Here is a 23,821-nt window from a genome sequence, read left to right on the forward strand (position 1 = left end):
GTGGACTACTGAACAGAGTAAATAATGAAATATTTCTCTCTGAAATGCAGCAGAGTACAAGAAAAAAATATATGGCATATCAGGGAAATACTTAAGTAGCCTACAAATAGTTGATTTAATCTGTGATTTTTAAGTATCATCACTGAAATTTAAATACTATCCTTGCTTCTATAGAGACATCAATCTGTTGTCATACAGTAATTTGTGATCTACCTGGATTTACTTTTGCCAAACACTCAGAATTGTTGCTCAACAGATGAGTCATTTACACCTTTTACTGAGGACATGATCTACAAAACCGCAGTTACAAACCACTTATGTCACCTTTGCCAAATGAATGCTGAAGAGGTTTGGAAAGCATCCACCAATTTATTCCCATTTGAAATGCTTTCACTTTGCAATACAGAGGACACAAACAGATGTTTTATGTTTTTTTTTTAATTAAGTTACACTGATAATGTTGCATAAATGCCAACAGATGTAAGATGTGCAAACCTTTGAGAGGTAGAAACAATGGTGCAATATGGCACAGGCTGAGATGGGAGACGACACACTGGTACAGGAAATGCTACTGTATGAGCTGTTTAATACTGTGAGGAGGTGTAATAGCAAATACAATGATGGAATATTAGTGCAGACAGAACTAAAGAACACCTTAAATGTTTAAATAATTGTTGCGTTTGCTCACAGATCACATATTTGGCCTTTTGTTGTCATGTTGCTTAAAGATTAAAGACAGTCAGTAGAGTTTTATGACTTAAAAAACTGTTTGATAACATGATAAAGGACAAGAAATGCAATAATCTGGGCAGTCAACGTTCAAAGTAGAAAAAAATAAGAATTTGCTCAAAGGAAACCCAGCTGCAACCTGTCAGTCTTGGTTTGTTTCATAGATGTGGGTTGAAATAAGTCGGCTGGACGAATCCATTGGACATGAAGGGATGCAGGAGCCCTCCAGTGGATGAAAGCGGAACACCACTGGCCGTGTGGAAGATCACATTCCCAGAGCTGAAGTTGGAGAAAGTCTGGTGGAAGCTAGCGGAGCTCGACCCGCAGTTGGCCTGGTTGGGACTGACCAGGGAGCTGGAGCCAGGCTGCAAGGTGCTGTCCACCCCAGGGTTCTGCTTTTTCCACTTGGTCCTCCTGTTCTGGAACCAGATTTTCACCTGGGTCTCGGTCAGGCTTAAGGACAGAGCCAGGTTTAGTCTCTCACACACGGACAAGTAGCGAGTTGCGCGGAACTTGTTCTCTAGAGCCACCAGTTGTTCGTAAGTGAAAGCTGTTCTGGCGCGCCGCGGTTTGGCGCAGGCCGCGTCCGGGCGCCGACGCTTGTTGTGCGGTGAGTGGTCCGGCAGGGCGACCGTTGACTCCCGGTCCGCCTCCTCCTGCTCCCCGGCCGGACAGGGCTCTGTGTCGGGCTGTGGGGAGAGCAGGAGGGGGTCACCCACCGCTGCAGGGTGCTGGGAGAGCGCAGAGTGGTCATCTCCTGTCTCATCTCCTGTGGATAGAAAAGAAGAGTTATGGAAACCTCAGCTTCTAATGGGTCGATTTGAATCATATTATTTTATTTTTACGACAAAAAAAGAAAGTTTAAAATGGTTTGATAGGCTACAGAACTATTTAAGAGCCAAATTCAAGGCCGAGAGTTAATTTTGAAGGTGAACAATCAAGGACATGTCGTGGTGGTTCAAGATTCAACAATATTTTTAAGAATTGGATAATAATATTCTAATTTTAATAAGAGAATATTGTATATTGGGATTTTGCATGTGTCTGTGTGACAAAAAGATAAATAAAGGTCTCTAAAGGGACTAAATTGTGAGTGGTGCTGAAGAACAGCTCCTGACAAGACAGAAATCGTGCGTCAAATCCAGAAGTTAAAGGCCCGATGGAGAAATGTCTCCTCGTGATCCTCTTTATTCGGTTTGAACACACAAGGCCTAAAGTTGACATCTGCAAAGTGTTTGATTAGGATCCTGGACTCGTCGAGGCGGAACGAAGCATCGGAGGAGGGGAAGACTTGGTCACTAATCCTTAAATAATTTATAAACCACACAGCGCCTCAAATGTCATGTTGCGGAAAGAAATCCCGTCTAAATCCAGCTCCGCCACCTCAGCCGTGACGTGCTAATGGAGTTTCATATTTGCGAGTGGATCAATAAATGTCATCTATTTAAAGGGAAGTTTTAATCGAACGATATTTAGGATCAGACATGGATGGGGTGTGAAGTTTGTACCTGCAAGGTGCTGGAGGGAGATATGCAGGATGCAGTAATGGGATATCGATCAAAGCGCGCACAGGCATCCTCAATGGGACGATTTAAACAATTATCTAGCCTGCCTGTCCCAATGCCAATCACACGCTGGGGCTTTGGGAGCAAGCCTTTGTGGCTTCCTTGAAAGGAAACGCAGCCTTGGAAATTAAGGGAAGGTCATACAGAGATGGCAATAAATCTGATAGAAAGCGTTTCAGTTTTCTGGTGTTTAGTCTGAACCAACAGCAAAAACTTTTCTTTCTTTCTTTCCCCCACCCCCTTTTCTTTGGTAAGATTTCAAAGCAAATATTTATTTTACTCCTGAGCTCTTATTTTTGCAGTGTTTGGACATGACTTTTATATATTTAGATATGGATTTGCTGACATGTCTGGCTCTTTACAAATAATTCACTCACGCAAACAACAAATAAAAATAAATTTATTGCACTGCATTGAATAATATATATTTAAAAATGCTTTCTTTACCTGCTTCTGTGCGCTCCACTCTGAAGTCTCCGGCTGCTCTGCTGTCCGACTCCAAACTTGTTTTCTCCACATTTGGCACCAAAAACTTCTCCCTCACGCCGGAAAGTTCGTTCACCCTTTTGCTGTTGAATTTGTTCGGATCCAATATGTCAATAATAGAGAAGGAAATCTTATGACTGGACGTCATTGTCACTCTTTGGGCTCCAGCATCCTTTACACGGAAAGACCCTTAAAGACGGAAAAGCGACCGCTGTGCGTAATTACGCGTGTGGAGAACAACTTCTCATAGTTTCGCCTACTTCTCGTCTCCTAGCTTCATCAGAGCGGATTAGCGGTGATGATCCCTTCCAGAGTGAATGCTGGCTTCGCTCCTCTGCTTCTGTCTGTCAGTCTTGCAGCGTGAATCAGATGACCGGAGCGCGGTCTTTAAAGCGTCTGTCCCCCCAGTCTCTCATCCAGGCACGTGACACAAACACTATTAGTGTTTCACACGACCACCTAATGGGCTCAAAGCATTCGCCGATAATCACCCATATCATTAAATTCAATAATTCACGACTTGAAAGTAAATTATGCACAGATGGCACCTGATTCATATCAGACATCGTCCTGTCTGCCCAAATTGGAGTCTTTTAGAGGCATCAGTGTCCGGAAGGGGATTTTGTGTCCCCTGAGAAACAAACTTTCTTTTAATAGAAGCCAAACTGTCTGTTTTTACTGTTACACCACTGATTGTTTATGGAAATGTTGCAGCATCAAAACCTCCTATTAGTACAATAATAAAAACCTTTTATATTTAAAATTTCTATATATAAATACATTGACATTTAACATTATAATGTAACTGTCAGTAAAGAATCATACACCTTGATATCCACCTATAATGTATTAAAGTGATATTTAAGTATTGATATAATATTAAATAGCTCTGGGGGATTATTATTTAGCGGTATTATGAAGATATTGTCATTTATTAACATTTCACGTCTGATTGAAACCCCTAATTTTACAATTTTTGCTCATTCATAATTGCAGGTGTATTATTTAGCTGCTGAATGAGTTATTTTCCTTCTAGAGCATTACCATAATCATTTGTGCAACCTTTCAGTGCACTAAAATACATTACTTAAGTTCAATGACAAAAACTAATGATTGAAATATGAAGATTTGTTGTCTTTTAATTTGTAGAAGTCAGTATATGCTTAATTTTCTTTACTGTGTTACAGCAATTTACACTTGCTTATCAGAGAAAACTAAATAAGGATGCACGCTTTGGGCAGACTTAAAGGATCCATGATGCCTCACTAATCTATTTGCTTCTTTAAAGCCTCCAAAGCCAAATTGCGGGCACAGAATAAATACAGCTGATTGGTTTCTCACCTAATGTGATAGATTTATATTCACAATCAATCGGCTCCCTCGTCGTCGCGATTAGTATTCAATATAAAGTGACATAGGGTTGTTTAAAGCCTGATGCCTGGTGATGGCTAAAATGGTGAAACCAGCACGGGATCAATATTCTCAGCAGGTGTCCAATACAGATAAAACCTGATGGCTTACAGACAGTCATTTTGGATACTGGGAGGCTAAACCAGCAACTGCAACTGCACAGACGGACTCGTTTGAAGCTTCCTTTAGTCCTTGAATGACCTAAATAATTCTAGATTATTTACATTTTCAGCTAATCCTCAATTTATATTACTAATTTTATGTTTTTAGGATTATGTTAGGTCTAAATTGGTGATAAAAGCGTATGTTTTCCCCCTGCAGGCTGTGGTTATTAACATATTTTACCATCTAAGCCTGTGAGGTCTGTGCCGAGTGTGGATGAGACAGAAGGCTGTCCAGTGGTGGTGACATGGGAGATCTAATCATGTTTACACACTGTTAATGGCCTCCCATACACAATTTCCTGTGTTACTTACACAGTTAAAGGTGACTGCTCTGCTATATGTGGAGGTTTAACTGTTGCCCAGCCATAGTCTGGTGGACCGGTCTGCAGTTACATAGTCAAACATTTGTTAAAGCCGCCACTACAGGGTGTCTGCATGTCAGCATTTGCATGCGTATGCCACTTGCACGGCCATTACTGTAGTCGCTCCATATGAAAAGAGGCCGCTGCACACTGGAGGTTTACAACTTCCTACAAGAAAGCCCAGTGGCCGGACATCTGTTTGCGTGGGTCGGCGGGACAAAGAGACCAGCCCGGGGACAAAGAGGCCTTCAGGTGGACTTCAGAGAGCGGGAACGGCAGCTGGCTCAGTTCTGAGTCTGTGCCGGCCGGAGCAAGACTTCAGAGAGGAGGAGTACCCCCCGTTGGACACTGCAGGGAGCCGAAGAGACACACTTCCACCCGAGACCCCCCTCCAGGGTCAATAAAGTCATCACGTCACAGGGAGGCTGCCCCCAGTCTGCTAAACGTTAGATAATTTGTCTAATGGCAGGAGTGGCGTTATGAGCTGCCGTTCTACTCACAGACTGGAGTGTCCATTGTTTTTCCTGAACTCCACCAGAGTCTCTGTGACTGTCCTGTAAAGTGAGACTCAAACAAAGGATCAGCAAGTGTCTGGTCAACCATTAAGGAGGCTATTATGTCCTCTGTGTCAGATTCCTCAACTCTGAAACTGATGAAAAATTGCTGAAGAGCATAGACGTGGTTTTGATTGCAGTTTTTTGTTAGCGTGCTTAATTTTGGGATAACTTTTATGTCATTATAACAGATTCAACAGTAGAGGTATGACTGCAAAGTGTGCATTGGAGAGAGAGAGGTCCAGTACAATGAATCCTATTGATTTTGGTGACTTTTTCTCAGAGTTTTAGCTTTGATAGTACTTCCGTTTATGTCCAAATATCAGCAACTCTGCAGAACATTCCCATCAACCTCCACTGCAACTTCTGCTTAGTGCTAATTTGCAAATGCTCTCAAGCTGGCACACAAAACTATGATGCTGAAGATGTAACTTTATTCTCCTGAATAGTGGATTGTTGGCACTGTAGCTGCAAAGTTCTGACATTAGTATTTAGCATAAATCCCACCATGCCTGCTGGCACAGCCTCAGAGCTGCTAGCAAGCTGCAGACTCAAGTGTTTTGATTTTTTGATACATTAAACTAATAAATCCCATTGTCCTTTTTGCACTACCCATGTTCGCTCAATATTTATAACCTGACTTTGATTATCTGACAACTGAAGTTATTTTTGGCAGATTTGGAAGCAGTTTCTGCAACTAATCAATGCAACTTTGACTGTTAAATGATAACAGATGTATTTTTTGAGTGTCTCACAGTTATAAATTCTTTGTTAAGTATTTTGCTGACAGTAAGAGTCACTAGTTCTTACTTTATTATTGGTACTTTAGTCCTCAGACGAATAAACTTCTTTATAAGTGATCGATAGTGTTGTGATTTGCTCATTCTGGAGTGTGCAAGAAGTTTGCATGTTGCATTCTGTGCTGACTTCAGATCTTTTGATGGTATTATTTGGAACATTGTTTGCACTTCTAGTTCGTACTTCATGAAAAACCTCCAGTTTGGTCATTTGAATGCGGTCTCTAGTTTGTCTGAACACGGTGGCAGTTATCTCAGAGTATTGACTTTTGCTACTCCGTTTGCTTCTACTTTATCTTCACTCAGAGGCAGCTGGCATCGATGTGTGCCAGTGTAGATCAATACAGTACAATCTTCCTTAACGGGCATGAAGCTCCTCTCTTTTTTTTGCCAACTCTCCCCCATGTCTACGGGTGTTACCGGCAGCCAGGCCTCCTTTCAGTTAGACCTCTGTGTTTGTTTGACTCTCTCTGACAACAAGGTCAGTGGCATTGCCCAGTAATTGTCCTAACGGCCTGTGTACCTGTTGGGTGGAGGCGAGTAATGAGAGTTTTTCATTACAGGCGGGACGGGTGAGTGCGCCTGGCAGATGCTGACAGGCAGCAGATGTGTAAAGTTGGGGGTGATTTGTAAAGGGGTCAACTGCATCACGGAGGAGATGGAGGGCGATGCGGGGCGGGGGTAAATTATGCTGAGGGACACTGTCAGTCATACCGCACCCCTGTCACAACAAGGTAAAGGTCAGTTCAAACATCGGCGTCATCGGCTAACATCCAGAATGGCGTGGCCGTGTCGGCAAAGTAGGCAAACTTACTTCCAAACACTGACGGCATGAGTTTAACTCAGAGGGTAGCAGTGTGTTTGGATAAGTCTGTAGAACTGGCCTTATAATTTAATTTATATGTTGTGTTTTGATGCACAAAGCTATATGGGATGTGTTTTGTTGCATTGAAGCACGCAAACATCAGGGAGGAGAAGCGGAGAGAAAAGTGTAGATTCAGAAGTCAGTGAAAATCATGACGCTCAGTTTTGAGATAGCTGTGGGTGACGCAAAACATTAGAGCACTTGAGCTTATTTCCCTTGCTAAGTAGAATCATACAGAAGTTAAACAGGTGACACATGGCAGCATCCTCCCAGTGCACAAAGCCAGTCTTACACCGCCCTCCATAATTATTGGCACACCTGGTTCAGATGTGTTGAAAGAATTAAAATGAATTCAATTTTTATTGCAGAAGCATACTCTCACACTGAAAATTGTAAAAAAAAAAAAAAAAAAAAAAAGTATTATAGGAGAAGACTAGGTGCTGTTTTGTTGGCAACAGAGGTTTGTACAAAGTTTTAACATTAGGGTGCTAATAATTGTGGCACACATGATTTGATGTATAAGAATTATTTCTTAATGTGTGATTTATTTCCCCCACTGAATAAATCCACTTCAATTTAAGGTTGGATTTTCCTCTTTTTTCATTGTGGTCCTATATTATTTAGAAACAAATCTGAATTTATTAGAAGCTAAAGAACACATCTCAACCAGGGGTGCCAATAATTATGGAGGGCGTTGTAATATCCTGGCTAGACTGTGAATTGTTTGTCCTGTAAATTAGGCTACAGAGGTGTTTTGGCCTGTGCATCATGTCCACACAAAAAACTTCAATTGCAGCCACAGGGAGGTGAGCAGAAGAGAGTGTACACAATTAGGACGACCAGGAGGACACAGGCGCTGAGGGCTGCCTGTTTTCCACGAGGCTGAGGCCTGCTAGTAATGGCTCTCTGGCATCTGCAGCGAGCGCACTGTCACTCAACGTGAGCATCGATTAGCCATTGTTCTGAGAAGGTCACATCATAATTCATTAACAATAATTAGTCCCGCAGTGCCACCTGCACTCCTTCTCTCGATTGCCCTGTTAAATTACGAGCAACCATCACGGTTCACGCGTGGAACAATGAAGATGTATCCGCAACGTAAAGGCAAGAGCTATTAGTTACATTATTTAAATGGACCCGTTTAAACCTGGGGAGCTGTCTTTATGAAGGGCAATTAAGCACTAACCGTAATTGATAATTCGCGCTAATTACAATTAGGAAATATAAATAGTGGGTGTGGGATTAATCATCATTGTGGTTAAGCAGGGAGCAGCCACGGTGCAGGCTGGGTAGGTGTGATGGAAGGCAATGGATTGTGCTCCATTCGTCTCCATCTAGCGCAGAAACAGATTGTGTTTGTCCCTTTATATTTTTCCATTGACCGTTATCTCTGTTTTGTTTCTGTGCCCTTGCTAAATAGTTCATGAGGTTGTGAAACTGTGAGGCTGGAGTTAGTGGAACGCAGAATGGGCGCAGTGGCTCTGTTAGTGGTGGATGTTACTGGGAGAAGTGGTCTTTTCATCCGTTCCCAGTGTAAGATGACATTAAAGTAGTCCATTAGCTGCCAAGCAAGACTTTGTTTAGTTTATAGTGATGTTTTAGCATTGCACACTTTTACAGAAGGCCTTTTGTAGACGATATTATGATTGAAAAACAGAATATATGTCTTTTTTATGGTTGTCATGCATATTGCGTATTGTATTAAGTTAAGAATGTATTTCCATTTATCTGATGAACAGAAATAGTTTCAATTACAAATGTTGCTACAGTTGGATTTGCGGCACTTTGGTGTATTTTATCTAAGTTTTAAAGCTATACTCAGTCCATGAGTATGTGGACACAATTTTCCCATTTTATTTTGCAATACATTTACTAAATACTCTCTTAAATCACAGCTTTGTTTGACAATCCAGATCAAAATTAAATACCTGAACATGTTATTGGATATTTTGCTATGTAGTAAATATTAAGTGTAATTATACAATACATACAGAATTCATAACTACATAACATATTGCTTTTTTTCATTTCGTTGTTTGCATGTGATCTGCAGTTAAGCCCACTTTTATACTAACTGTAATGTATTTTTTAGACTATACAGCTTGTTTTTGGGGCTAATTGGCATCACTTATGTGAATTTAACAGTCAGCAGGAGATGCTTTAGAATCAGAATCAGAATCACTTTATTCATCCCCGAAGGGAAATTCAGTTGTCAGGGTTCTTTTAGGAACACTTTCAGGATTTTTTTCATAAAGAACCACATCACATTTCCGCTCCACCTCTAATTAGATGAAGGTCACCTCCTCTGACCTTTGAACTTGGTATCTGAGCCGTCGGGATGAAGATGCATCCTCTAATCCAACTCATTCACTCACTTTACGGCGCCTGATGCCAGGATCATGTGACACAATGGGATGTAACCCTTTTCTTCTCACAAACAGACTCAGCCTCTTGTCTTGTTGTTATGCAATGATAAGATTAAACCGCATTACAATTTGTCACTACGCCAAGAGGAGACGCTGCTTCAAGCCACCCGTGGCTGCATGCATCTGCAATCTAAACAAGTGCACTGATAAGTCAATGTGCACGTCGCCTTTGTCTTCGGTCTAAGAGCAGGCTGATTTAAATACAAATACCGAGCTGTCTTAGCTGAGCAAACAAACGAATAACGACCGGCTTCTCTGGCTGGTATGTCGGCATGTTGACTCAGATGTGCCCCCATTAGACTTTATTGCTTAATTCACAGGGGATTTGAATTAATCATTGGTGTTTGAGTGTGTGTGTGTGTGTGTGTGTGTGTGTGTGAATTTGTGTGTAGGAAGAGGTGGCTTTATTCTGCGCTGTCATATGCAGCTTCATGCAGATTCATGCATATGGAATACACAAGAAAAATGGAGTATTTGGTAAAAATGATGCCATAAAGTGATGTGAAAAAATGATCATTTATTATAATGAGGTAATCATTTGCCATTCCTCACTTTACAGGGCACCAATTGACCAAATTCATGATCATTGTCTCTATATTAAAATGATCAAAATGACTCTTTGTGAAGTGTTCCGTTCTTTCACAGTGAACGCTCTACAAGTCATGTAATTCTGGTTCATGTTCTTGTGGGAAAGTTGGTTCAAAATGTGATCCAGGCCAGAAATGCTTCCTTATTTCCCCGTCTTTAACGTTATGGTCTTCAAACGGGGCCCCTGCACCACGAGGCCCCCGCTGTTGCTGGCAGCCGGTGGTAATTGCTACAGTGAGAGCTGGATCAGTGGAGCTGCTCTAATCAATAAAGCCTTCATCAACCATTTCCCCTGATGATTCTCCCTCATTTCTTCCTTAATTGTTCTTTTTCATCAAACAAGGTCTGTGCCGTGAGCGTGTGTGTGTGTGTGTGTGTGTGTGTGTGTGTGTGTGTGTGTGTGTGTGTGTGTGTGTGTGTGTGTGTGTGTGTGTGTGTGTGTGTGTGTGTGTGTGTGTGTGTGTGTGTGTGTGTGCGTGTGTGTGCCGTTGTATGTTTGTGTACTCCCAGGAGCGCCCTCCCTCCATGGACTGCAGCTAACAGATTGCTAATGGAAGGTGGGCTGGAAACAGCCGAGGGAACCTTTACCTCCTATAACTAGACTGTGACCTCCATAGGAGAAGGATTACTGTTGATCCAGGCTGAAGCTTCCCCAGAGAAGCTTTGCTCATGACACTGGGCACGACCACCGCCTCAAATAAGACCTAAATATGTTCCTGAGAGGTTGCAGCTGTGTTGTACTTTAACCCAGCGCAGTAAACAGGAATATAGTGGCAGCACTGACGACTGAGATCCAACATTCCTTATCAGCTTAAACACTGGTAGAATATAGGCAGAACCTGATGCCTATTATTCATATTCCATCCTGTAAAAGGCCTATTTGCCGGCCAAAAACGAAAAATATATTTTACCCTGCATGACTATATTCCCATGCAGTTAGCTTTGGTTTTATTTGTGCTAATTATCAGATATCAACCTTAAAAATTTCTGCTGCCATCACAGTCTTCTTCCAAGCAGAATTATTACAGCTAATTAGCAGAAATTTTCAAGTAGACTTTCTGCAAACTGAAGTACAATAAAAACTGAATTTTATCACTGATTTTCAAGGACGTTTGCTAGAAAATGTCTGTTGTTGTTCAATTGTCGATAAAAGAATAGCATTTTCAGTTTTTGTAATTTGGGTGAACTAACTCTTTAATGAAGCAGTTTCAACACAGACACAAGACATAGTTGTTAATTAAAGTTAATTTGCCGCACATTCAACTTTATTAAAGCAAAATCAATCACCTTTGAATCATTTAAAGCCCTTTTATTGATTAGATCGTTGCCTTTCCAGCTAACATGGCTCCCCAAAACAGAGCAAAGTAGTATTTAAAGTATTATTTTCGTTCTAAATGCGTTTGTGAATTTGTTTTATAAGCATAACTTCTCTCAAACATGTCTTTCAGTTTTCATAGCAGCTCCCTACTGCCCCGTAACCTTCATCCTCAGACCGTTTTGCCCCGTGACTGCCAAAGAATCGGAAATGATTGCAGTATAATTGTTTTCCTTTAGCACTTATTGCCCTTCTGTGCTAGTAAAACGGTTTGGGTCCTCGCCTTCCCCCAGGGGGAGGAGTCGCTGGCTTTCATAAGGCGTTCCCCCCCCTTCGGTTGTCTGGCTCTGCAGGCATCACTGCCCATGTGGAGCATCCAGCAATCAACGGACCGACTCTGGCGCAGAGGCCAGAAAGAGCCGGACGTTTTACAGCCACGACGCCTTATTCCACTTTTGAAACTGACAGTCCACAACCCAGAAAGGTTGAAAAGTTTGATCAAAAGAGGTTAAAGAGTTTCCAGTTTTTCAGGAGTCGATGCACATTAAGAATTCTTCACAAAATACCCTAAATTATCTTGTGAGTCGTCAATAAATGTGGGAAGTTGAGCTGAGGATCATCTGCAGGAGGTGCTGTGGGTCATTAACTGCTCTTAATAAGATATGACTAGACAGTCCTTGAAATGAAAATGAACTGCCATCACTTTAACCTTATTGATTTCAAACCTGCAGCACAGAACAGGGAACAAAGTATCAAGAATAAGCCATTTGGCAAACTTCTCAGATCTCTGTGTATGCCTTTCGGTCTTTTTTAATTCACCACTCATATTTCCTCCGCATGCTTGCATCAGATCCAACCACTGAGGAAATAGGAAAGTTGTTATTATAACTGTGGTTTTATTTTAAACCATAATTTGCTTAAAATGAGTCCCAAAAGACTAAAATCCATTCCCTGTGAATCTCAAACAAAAATACAGCTCAAGTACAGATGACAATATTATTTAAATGATAAATTGTTTTCCTGTTGGACATTGACTTAATAATAAAGTGATTCTGATTCTGACTTGTATTATCCAATATGATTCCTAAAAAAAAACACAATAAAATGAAGAGAAAATTACTTGTGGGATTGTTTAGGAATAATAATTTGGATAAAACATGCAAAAACCAGGCTAACTTAGCATGGTTATTGCACATTTGTAATGAAATAAAAGGTCTAATTTTGCCATTAGAGCACGCCTGCTGATGGGATTAATGCTGCAGTGGCTCTCCTCCATAACAATAAATACGTTCTTGATGAATCTGTCCTATATTAAGATTTATGAAACCTTTAGGGTTGTTCACTTACAGGGCTTTATTGAGAAAATGAGATTTGAGTTGTCTAACAGCCGGCCCACTCATCTCCTCAGTAAACTGCCGTAGATTGTGCCGCTGTGGGTTTTATCGACATATCCCATTTCTGAAGTCTTCACGTTTTACGACCATTTCCATAAATTCTGCCCGGGGACAATCTCCGCCTCTCTGTGGGGCTGATGGAAAGATCATCTCGGGGCTGTAGTTTGACGCTTCAGCACCCTCTCACATTCACACACACACACACACACACACACACACACACACACACACACACACACACACACACACACACACACACACACACACACACACACACACACACACACACACATATATGTTTATATACTACGAGCTGTGAGGCCCAGTCTCTCCCCTCCCTCTATCTCATGATCAGAGATGCCCCCTGCTCAGCGAGGGACATGATTCAGACTCTCCCAAACGTCAAGGGAGAGGACGCTGAGTGTTGAATGAGTTTACAGATGATGAGAGTCTTAGTTCAGGTCAATCTGTATTTACAGCTCAATCACTTAACAGAACAGGCCTCTCTATTAGACCTCGATCTATCTGGCTGGGTGACAGTCGGCAGCAAATAGGGCAGTTTAAGGGACAAGCAGGGCAAACTGATAAGACCTCCGGGACCCCAGAGAGCACTCTCAGTGGGAGTAGCTCAATCCCCCCCCCCCCCCCCCCATCCCTGCTCCACTATTAATCCATTTATGGCAAATATGAAGTAATTGGTCAATTACAGTCCGTGCTCTTCATTGGAAAAGATGTGCTGATGTGGCTAAATTGGCCATTATAAACAGATTCCACCGTCATGTTCTACTCAATTTTATCTTGGTTTGCATAGGTGAAAAAAACTGCCAGATCTAATCCCAGCTTAGTCCGGTTTGTCTCCGTTACCAGACGATCAGCTGAATCGTACTTCTGAACACATATGGTATGATGTTTTGTTGATTTCCTCCAAGCGCCGTTAAAGTCAGAGCGGCGTGAAAGGGGAAATTTCAAACATTTGTAAATATGCACATGAAGACAATCTGGTCCAGATGCTTTAAAGTGTTGATTCATCCAAATTACACACAGAAAAACACATTTCCCTTTGTCTCCATGCAGTCTGTGTTCGCCCCCCCATACATGCACACCATGCTGGCAAACAACAGAGCCCAAAGGTCAAAGGTTAAGGTTTCTCCTTTAATTCGTCACCAGTCTAAATGTGGTGGCATCAATAATCATTACATTATGACACTAGAGTGATTGTTTATTCATAGAATTATTTAATCTGAAATAGTCATTTTCAGATTCAGATCTTCTTGTGGCCGTCAGGATCAGTCTCCATCATTTTCGGGCATCTTGGAGAATAATGTTGGAAAACCATTACTGCTGTACCATTCAGACTTTTAGAGGCAAATGAGCGGCAGTGCCTTTTGTAGCTCTGTGGTTTTCCAAAACATTTTGAGGTTTTTCAGAGTCCAAATACCCATTTTTTATATAAGGAAATCCACACAATTACTTCCCACATGCTGGAGTGAGCTGCTGTTTGTTATATTTTCTGTGTCAGAAGAGGGAGCTGTGAGCCTAAAGATCTCAACATTTCCTAAAAGTATTGGGGGTTTGATCACCTACGTAGATTTCAAATGAAATAAATGACATTGGGGGGAATGCCAGTATTAATATGCAGGAAGAAGAAAAAGCACAACTGAGATTAATTCAGAAAATATCACCAAAGACAGATTTACGTTGTTAAACATTTATGAGTTAAGATATAAGAAAAAGTGGTTATAAACAGCGATGAATGTACATATGCATAGGAATTTTAGAGAAAAGGCTTCTCCTAATCAAAGACCTGAATCTAATATTTAATTTAGAAAATAAAAGCTAAAACTGATCTGTGCTTTTGAGATGTTTATGGTTTTAATATAATTTTGCTTTTGTTTTCTGATTATAATAATTGAAAAAAATGAAAAATTATAGGCAATAAGGTTCAGTCAGTTAGTTTTTTAAATGCTCTTTCTTGTCTCATCTCCACCCTTAAATAACCTTTTACAATAAGAGCATGTAAACTCCTAACTCATTCAAAAAATGACCTCTGGTGGTGTAGTTTGTGGGGGTAAATGTGTAGTTAACCCTCCTGTTGTCCTCATTTATGGGCACCAAAAAATATTGTTTCCTTGTCTGAAAATGAATCCCAAAATTCAGCAAAAAAAATTCCCCAAATTTCTGAAAATTTACAAAACCTTCAGGAAGAAAATTCCAATGATCCCTTAAAAATTTCCCTTAAAAGTTTAATTTAAAAAAAATCCCTCAATTTGGCAAGAAAATTCATGTAAGTATTTCAAAAAATTGTAAAAATCTTCTAAAGAAATCCTAAAAATATCTAAAATGATTACATGTATATCAGTAAAACTTCTATTTCTGTTTTCCACCAAAAAATGTTCAAAGAAATTCCGAAAATGTTGAAAATGTGGACACCAGAAGTTTCACTGTGAAAATATATATATATTTTCCCCACATTTTCAAACTTTAAAACGGGTCAATTTTGACTCACAGGAGGATTAAATATGACTGGAAAGATGGTACTCATCACCTTTGCTCATATTGAAGTAAAATGGTGCCATCTGCTGGCTCTGCTCTGTAATGAGATGCTGTACTGGTAGAAACAGTGTTGGCTGCAGTGTTTTCCTACAAATTGCACAATTTTACTGATTGACTTTTTTGTTTTTTACACTGTGTTCAGTCTCAACACGCCCAGTATTTTCAGTTATAAAACCTTACAAGTCTAAATGTTGCTAAAACATGCGGTGCCTTATAGAGAGAGTGTGGTGTGTGAGGCTGCTGGGTGTCGTTATTAAATATGAGCTTTTATTTTCAGCACGGCGTGTTCCTCGGAGAGAGTAAAAGGTGTTGTGCAACAGTCTGTGAAATGATTAGTTGCCTTAACAAGGGCCATTAAGAGATGAGCCGGGTCAGGACGGGGTTATCGTGGGGAATAAACACACACATGCACACACAACCTGTCGTCTGTGTTTGTTGAACATTATCAGCATCATTCTGGGTCATTTCGGTTGGCATTTGAAGGAAGGTTAACTGCTATATTGTTGCTTGAGCAGGACACACACACACACAGCTGCCACGCTGAAGAGTCGGTGCAGCTCTCCACCCAGCCTCATCTATCTGCCGCCACAAAGGCTCTGCTCAAGTTCAAAGCCGTGGGGAGTCTTTGACTGCGTATCCCTGACAGCTGCCTCCTGGCCAGGGTGTTGAATAATCATCGCCGGGCTTATTGGTTTGGTTATGGCTTCTCAAATTTCCTGTCCTTCTGCCAGATAGGCATCTAGATGGCTTTTTCCAGGAACACGGCGTCATAGAATGGCATTTCATTACATTATCGGTAAATATATTGTGTTTCTGTGTACATTAACTGCGCGTTCGAATGCAGTTTGTACATGTGTGCTGTTCAATCAAGGCCCAGATGCAAAAGCTTTGGTTCACTGCATAAATACTTAGGTGCTGCCCAACCCAAACCTGTTCACGTCTCGCTGCTTTGTGCTGCAGATAAAGGCCAGCGGATTAGTTCAAATTGTTTTACCAAGTCAGAAACTTTAGCTGCTTGCTCGTTTAGCGTTAATATAAATACTATCTATAATTGCCATCCTGATTTTCCATACTGTCATTTTGCTATTGCAGAGAAAAGAAAGGTCCCTCCTCTGTTTTTGTTCTGTGGGTACCTTCTATTTTTTTTCCTTTTTTTGTGCAGTCGATCCATATCAAGGCTCTAGGGTGAATTTGTGATTTATGATATTGGGCTATATAAATATACTCGTATGTCATACTGGATGAATGATGGAATAGATATCCATTCACGAAGATGAAACCAAAAAATAAAGTAGAAGGTTACACTCACAATGTATCATGTGGATCTTAAACGTGGCTCTAATTTGAAAAACATTTCCAGCCGTTTCTGCAAAGCGTCGTCACATCAGCTGAGCCCATTTGTCTGTGGATGTTTCCCAGACTCATCTACAAGACGTTGCACAAGACAAAGCAGCTCAGTGTGTTTCCTTTTGTGTTTTTTTTTTTTATCTTTCATGATTTATCTTGCTTTATCTGAGGAGGGAGTGCTGGAGAAGATAGCCAGGTTGAAACACTGTCAGCATTTATCTGACACACACACAGCAGCCCAGGCCTCATAAAACTTCAGCATGTAGGCATTTAGATTAGAATTACACATGATTTAATTTAAGATAATATCAGTGTGTTTAACAGCCTAATAAATCATTTGCAGTAATGATTGCTCAACTTTTATTTACTCATATTTCAGCGTCACCTGGAGCTGAATCTGTGGTAAACATCAGAGGAGAGTCACATTAATATCGTCTATTATTTTTGGGCTTTTTGTTAGTGTTGAAATCAGCTCTGTGACTGAGCAAACATTCACCATGAACGCATCCACAGTGGAAAACATGCTTTTCTCTGGTAGATTTTGCATCCATACAGTCCTGTAGTGTCTTTTTGCTGCAAAAGAAGGAAAGATTGCATCAAAATCAGAACTTAGTTGACTTATTATTTAGGTATTTTAGGCTCGTTGTATCACAAAGATGCACAGCAAAGCCACACCACCAGGAAAGACTCAAACGGTCAGTGTAAATGCCAAACATTCTCTTTTTTCTTCCACCTTCACACTTGAGTTCCCTGCTCACATCTTCTTTTCACTCCTGGCCTTGATTCAAATACATTTAAATGAGGAATCCTGCACGGTTCATGATTTGTTTGCCGCGTCCTCCTCCCCATCCCTTCCTGCTGCTTTCCTGCATAGTCGCACCAGTCTTCCAGGCAAGCAGCTATAGGGCCCCAGACAGCTGTGCTAATTACACTGCACACATGCAACCAAACAAAAGAGAAAGCTCGAATGTCTTCTCATTGTTCGCCGGCGGCCTCGTCATCATTGCTGAAGATTTTTCTGCTTTTAGGCCCCAAAAAATCTGCACACAAAGACGACATAAAAGTGAGGTCTGTGTGACTTCCCTGAGTGAATAGGTTATTTTGTGCCCACTGACTGGAATGGTTTCTGTGTCTTTTTGTAATCTTAATTCCATCTGAATAGTTTTTTTGTCTTGTTTGGCGACAATACAGCTTCTCATGCGGCTTTCAGATCAGAATCTTCTCCGACAATTAAAGGAAAAAGTTGGCTGCCTGTGCGTTCTGTCATCGGCCCTTTTATGACAGGAGTTTTGTGTTGATGATAACGACAGCCCTGTGGCTATAGTAAACACACACAGACAGACAGTGGCAGAACTAGATTCTGTGAAAGTGTTTCTCGACGGCGGTTATGGGACACTGCCAGAAATGGAACGTGTGCACACAGAAGTGCAAGAACAACAATCGCACAAACACGCATATGTAGCATTGGGATCTAAAAAGTGTTACTTCTCTGTTGCAGCACGTCTTCTCACAGCAAACATTCAAAAAGACGACGGACACGATCTTTCACACGCAGGCTCGTCTTCTGTACAAAAATGTGAGCAGTGAACACATTGTTACCGCAGGGATTTACATGTCATGTGTCTCCTCTGTCAGTGTTTGTTTAGTCGCACCAGCAGAGGCCGAGATGTTCCCGCAGGGACTCAAGTTTAGTGTCAGCGACTGCACTTTCGCAAACTTCCATCGCCATTTTGCGTCACTTTTCAACCCTTGTGTCGTCCTCCAGGTCAAAATTGACGCGTTTTAAAGTTTAAAAATGTGGTAAAAATATATATACATATATTCACTTCTTATCTTTGAACATTTTTTGGTGGAAAAAAAAATGTTAAAAATGTTTCTAAAGAACATTCACAAAAAATCAACCAAAATCCAGCGAAATTCGCTGGATTTTGGTTGATTTTTTTGTGAATGCTCTTAAAGAAGATATTAGAAATTTTACTGATATATTTGTAATCACTTTGGATATTTTTAGGATTATTTTACAATTTTTTTTGAAAATATTTACAAGAATTTTCTTGCCAAATTTGGGGGATTTAAAAAAATAAAAGTTTTAAGGGAAGCTTTGCACATTTTCAGAAATTTGGTGAATTTTATTTGCAGAATTTTGGGATTTTTTTTCAGACAAGGAAACAATATTTTTTGGTGCCTGTAAATGAAGACAACAGGAGGGTTGAAGATGATGTCAGCACCAAGCTTGACTGTCTTCATTCCTTGAAACGCTCTTATCTTTGCCAGGGGTTAAACCAAGGTGGCACCCTTTGTATCGCTCTGTTCTCCCTTCGTAACTCATACCTTTGACCCCTGCAACTCTGACTCATAAACACTCATTTCCCTCCTCTCCTCCTCCTCCCAGGACAAACCTTGGCTCAGGCACCCCAGGGGCCACCCAAAGTGAAAAGGCAGACACTCCACCCCCACACCTCCTCGCCCGTGACCCCCTAGGACCGCAACAGGAACCACATTCTTTCCTTTGTGACCGCTCTTTCATCCTTTCTCCACCGCCAAAACACCAGAAATAACCTGCAAGGAGGTATTGTGCAGCCAAAACACACGGGGACCTTTTGTTCAGGCTGTGCCACGATGTGCCGATAAAGTAAACACACCATTCTCCATCTTTCTCACTTTCTCTCCGTGAGTTTCTGCTTGCGTTGAGGCTTTTTTTGTGTGTGAAGGCATAGGAGTGACAGGTAAATTTAACCTAATGCATAGTTTGGTGAAGCAAATGCCCATTAAGACTTCATGATATAATGTGTTTGTAGGTATGAGTGTGCTTAAGGAGTGTCAGTTGGTGCATCTCTCTGCTGTGAGTACAAGCTGTTCCCTTGAAACTGAGATAATTACGCGTGCATCGAACACACCTAGTTTCATTTGTGTTTTTTTTTTTATTTTAACTTTCTTTCCTTTCAGTTTGCACATGGACAGATCGTGCCCTCTCGAGTGTGCCACAACAGATTTGATGCTTTTGGCACGATGAACGCAAAAAGCCTTGTTTAAAAAGTCAGCCACATGCAGCTGCTCTTCTTGTTGACCCAGAGGCAGCAGCAGCAGTCAGGCAGAATGAGACAGGATCTGACAGGACAAGACAGTATAAGGTGTGGTGTGTTTATCTTTTAGTTAGGCTTCCTTCATTACACACGCACTTCCTACATTATAGATAACTCCTTGGAAATGCGGTAAACATAGCCCTGCTCTTTGCACTGTGTTTTCATGTGCATGGATGAGGATGTGGCCTTTCGTTTGCATGAATGCAAAGAAATCGTTTGGAGAAATGCTTAATGTGGTTTCTGGCATCAGAGGGAAGATGGACACCACTCTCATGTCTGCAGCAGATTAGCTTAGCTTAGCTGACAGACGGGAAATGAAGGAAAACAGCACACCTGGCTCTGTGTATCTACCAGCACCTCTATAAGTCGCTCATTAAAACAGATATGTCTAATTCGTTTAAAAAATGAAGCATAAAAATACAAGTTTGCCCATTTACAGGGGGTTATGTGCGAACAGCTTCTTGACTCCGTGCAGTAACTTCCTGGAGTCTCCCCTGGATGCCTGGCAATCAGTCCTGGCCTATAAATACTCTACTGCATAACTCCCAATAAAATGCTAAGTTTTTATTTCTATGACAAGACGAGAACCAAGGTGGGGGTGTGTGATCAGGAGTCTGTCATCATCTGTTTTTGAGAAAAATGACGTAAAAACTGCAGAGGAGAATTTCAGAAAATTTGGTAGAGAGGTGGAGAATTAGCCACAAGAAGAACTCACTTAATTCTGGTACGGACCCAGACTACTTATGTTCAAATTCTGGGATACAATACCAGTCAAATTTTCTCATTCAATGCTTTTTATTTATTTTAATCTGTATTATTCTCTACATTGTAGATTAATATTGAAGATCAACACTTTTTTCTTTACAACGTAATTTCATATGCATTATTTTTGGTTTTCAGTGTTAATCTACAATGTAGAAAATAATTAAATAAAAGCCACTGAATGAGAAGGTGTGTCCAAACCTCTGACTGGTAGTGTAGGTCGTTGGCTTTGGGGCCTGATGTGATCTCTGGACATATATAATGTGAGATTTTGTCACCGGTAAAGATTCAAGATTCAACAGTTTTATTCGTCTTGTTTTACATAGAGCCAGCTGTCTTCACCTGTTTCTATCAGAATCAGATTACTTCCTTGTCATTCAGGCAAATTACGCCAGAGATGCACTGCAGAATGAAATGGCGATGCAGGGTCAGCAATAAAACACACACACAATTAAAAACAGCTGAGATAAAATAAAATAAGTTATAAATACTGGTGCGGTAGTGCAGTGAGTGAAATAAATAAGTGAAAACAAGAGAATAAATAAGACATTATTCTATATATTATTGTATGCAAAGTATATCCCATGGACTTCAAGAGTCCCTCAGTTATATATTGACCCAGTTACAGCCTCACCAATAAAATTACACATTCAGTAAGTCAGTGAATAAACTCACTAATAATCCTGGATATAACAGGCCACCAATAAAACTACTACAGAAACGGCAATTGGCTGAGTAAGAGAGTAAGGATGCCAAATATTCATAATGGCCATTGCGCTTTCTCAGAAACAAATCTACCTTCAGAGACCGTCTGGCTTCTTAATAGTGTTTCTGATGATTGCACCTAACTGGGTTACTCTAACAGAGTTATGACGTCTGCTTGTGTCAAACCAGGTTACTTGAGGGTGTGCGGGAGAAAGACTTCTCTGTGCCTGCTGATTTTTATTGAACACAACCATTAGAGAAGAAAGAAGAAAGACAAGGGGGGCGGGGAGGCATGCAGGCAGACAGATGGAGGGCAGAAACCCAACACCAGTCTGTGGGCGAGCAGGGCAAGACTAAAATGCTGAGGAACTGGTCTGATCAATGGCAATTCAACTTATTTACTGTAAATCATTCATCATCTTCACTTCATTTATCAGAAAAGCAAACTTAGGATTTCCCTGATATGGTGTTTACCTATCCGGTGACAGTTTAAAGCTATAAATGCGCATGGAACTCTCCCTTTAGGATTTCACAAAAGAAGGAAGAGTGATGTTTGTTTTGTATCTCAGATCACTCCCTCTTTCATAAACCCACGATTTCCATGTCAACGCTGAGTGCTTTTCCCTCTCTGACATTCTTTGTTGGACAAACACCTTTGGTAATCCAAAAGGCCTGGTGCCAGTAACGAAATAGTGCTCAGGTAATTCCAAGAAAAACATATACAGCAGTGTTTGCAACCAGAATTTTGAGGAAAGTAAGTGTAACGGAAATGGTTGTTTATGTACAAAAACAAACTGTATCACAAGTCTGGAGGGCATCCAGTAAAGAAATCAAAGAAAGAGACAGACAGAGAAAAACACGGAAACTAGACTCATCCATCTCTGGATTCACTACTTACACGTATCTGTTTTCCTTTATCAGCGTCTCGGATAAAATGGCATCAAATGAGTCAATTATACTGATGAAGATCCACAAAATGATTTCCTGACACTGAAGATGGCCTAAACACAAAGCATTTTCAGTTGTTTCGGGTTAACTTACACTGTAGAAAGTGTATTTGAGATTTAGCTGAAGAAAAGTGCTGTAGCTCAAAAAGTCTTACTTCATTTTTGACTTTTGGTAATGGAAGTTTGCTTTTATGGATTGTAGCAAGTTGAAAGGCCCTTTTCTCCCTTCAAAATGTAATTCTAATTTCAGTTTGAGTGCAAAATTCAGGCCAGCTCTTCTTGTTGAGTGTATTTCCAGCTTTAGCAGGCAATATTTTATGCAAAGAAGTTGAGAAAAACTCATTTTACAGTGGCTGCCTTGCATCAAACAGAAGTCACAGTAACTTAGTGGCTCGCTTATAAACAGAGTGGGGCATTTAGCAGCTAAAGAGACCGATATTTCATGCTAATGTTACTCCGTGTCTGCAGGACATGTAAATAGACAACTGTATGCCAACTATTCTCCGCAGCGTTGTTAAAAGCGAATAATATATCAGTTGCAGCTTGTTGAGTTGTCACTAGATGCCTTTACCAGCTAATGCAGGGAAATGTTGCTTGTAATCCTTCTTTAAAATAAACCACGCAGTAGTTGAGGCGCACAGAAGTGCTCTGTTTATTCTTTCTCCCTCAGTGTCCAGTATATGAAGTTTTTACTCACATCCTTGGAGGATCACCTGCCACAACAACTGTTTCAATGACTGGCAGCCCTCCAAAATATGATGCATAAGGGAGATTTTTGTCTCATGTCCTGAACATTAAACCTCCTGAATTGGAGGAAGCTTTTAGTAAATATTTAGATAGAGATATGTAAAGATCTAAAAGCAGATCAACTGTGTTTATATGTTAATGTGTCCAAACAAAAAGTGTATGCTGTTGTTGAACATCCACTGCGTTCCGCCTTTATGTCACTGCGACCATAGTTTTTTAAGTGGTGAGGCCACGGGGAGAGCAAAGCACAGACAGGACATATGACACAGATGTAAAAGCACTTTGCGGTTTTGGCAGCTGGAAACACCACTATAGCGTCTATGGTATGCACCAGGGGGACATAAAATGGAGTGAAGAAAATGAAAGAAAAGAAGGAAACTGCTTTAAATGAAACCTTTTTTTTTTGTCTACAAGGAGGCTTTGCAAGTCTTTGAGTCCACCCAGATCTGTAGATGACTCCATATGGCCTTAGATTGGTAAATATATGTTTGTTGTTCTTCCCCAGTGGAGGATTTCAGAGAATAGGAAACAAAAATCCAGAATCTCATTTCATAGTGGTTAAGTGTAGGATTATGGACAAAAATGTAAAAGGTCAACCCAATTTTGATGTGTGTATCACTGCTACACACATGCTTTTACACATGAGGTTTTACTCAGTCAAGGGACTGCAAATGTTCTATAATAGATGTACAGTGAGAGAAAAGAGAGAAGTTGGTGGGAAGCGAAAGAGAGAGAGAGAGAGAGAGAGGTACTAGTGACTAATGCTGAAAACAGAAACTGGAGCTCAAAGCTCATAAAGCTCCTTCCTCCTACTCTCCTGACACCCAATCAATCTGTCCCTGACGTGCTGTTCTCTGCACAGGTCCACCCATGAACACAGACCTTTTCACATGGTACCATTTTGTTCTGCGCAGGTTACATAACCGTTTCCTATGACACCGGGCCCAGATGTCACAAGCTGTCATTAGCTGACAAGAACTTTCATTGTTAACCGTGTACTCGCATACTGATGTCACCGACAC

At 40.8% G+C, this 23,821-nt stretch overlaps 1 protein-coding gene across 1 annotated transcript; it reads right to left on the reverse strand.

Moving 5' to 3' along the window:
- Positions 1-289: 289 nt before the first annotated feature.
- Positions 290-5,886, reverse strand: LOC110959407 (NK1 transcription factor-related protein 2-like). The gene is made up of 3 exons (XM_022206261.2): positions 5,883-5,886; positions 2,742-2,969; positions 290-1,495 (listed from the first exon to the last, which is right to left on the reverse strand). The coding sequence occupies exons 1-3, from the start codon at positions 5,884-5,886 to the stop codon at positions 888-890; spliced, it is 840 nt and encodes a 279-aa protein (XP_022061953.2). The 3' UTR covers positions 290-887.
- Positions 5,887-23,821: the final 17,935 nt, after the last annotated feature.

The sequence above is a fragment of the Acanthochromis polyacanthus genome, chromosome 15 (assembly GCF_021347895.1).
Source record: "Acanthochromis polyacanthus isolate Apoly-LR-REF ecotype Palm Island chromosome 15, KAUST_Apoly_ChrSc, whole genome shotgun sequence".
Lineage (NCBI taxonomy): Eukaryota > Metazoa > Chordata > Actinopteri > Pomacentridae > Acanthochromis > Acanthochromis polyacanthus.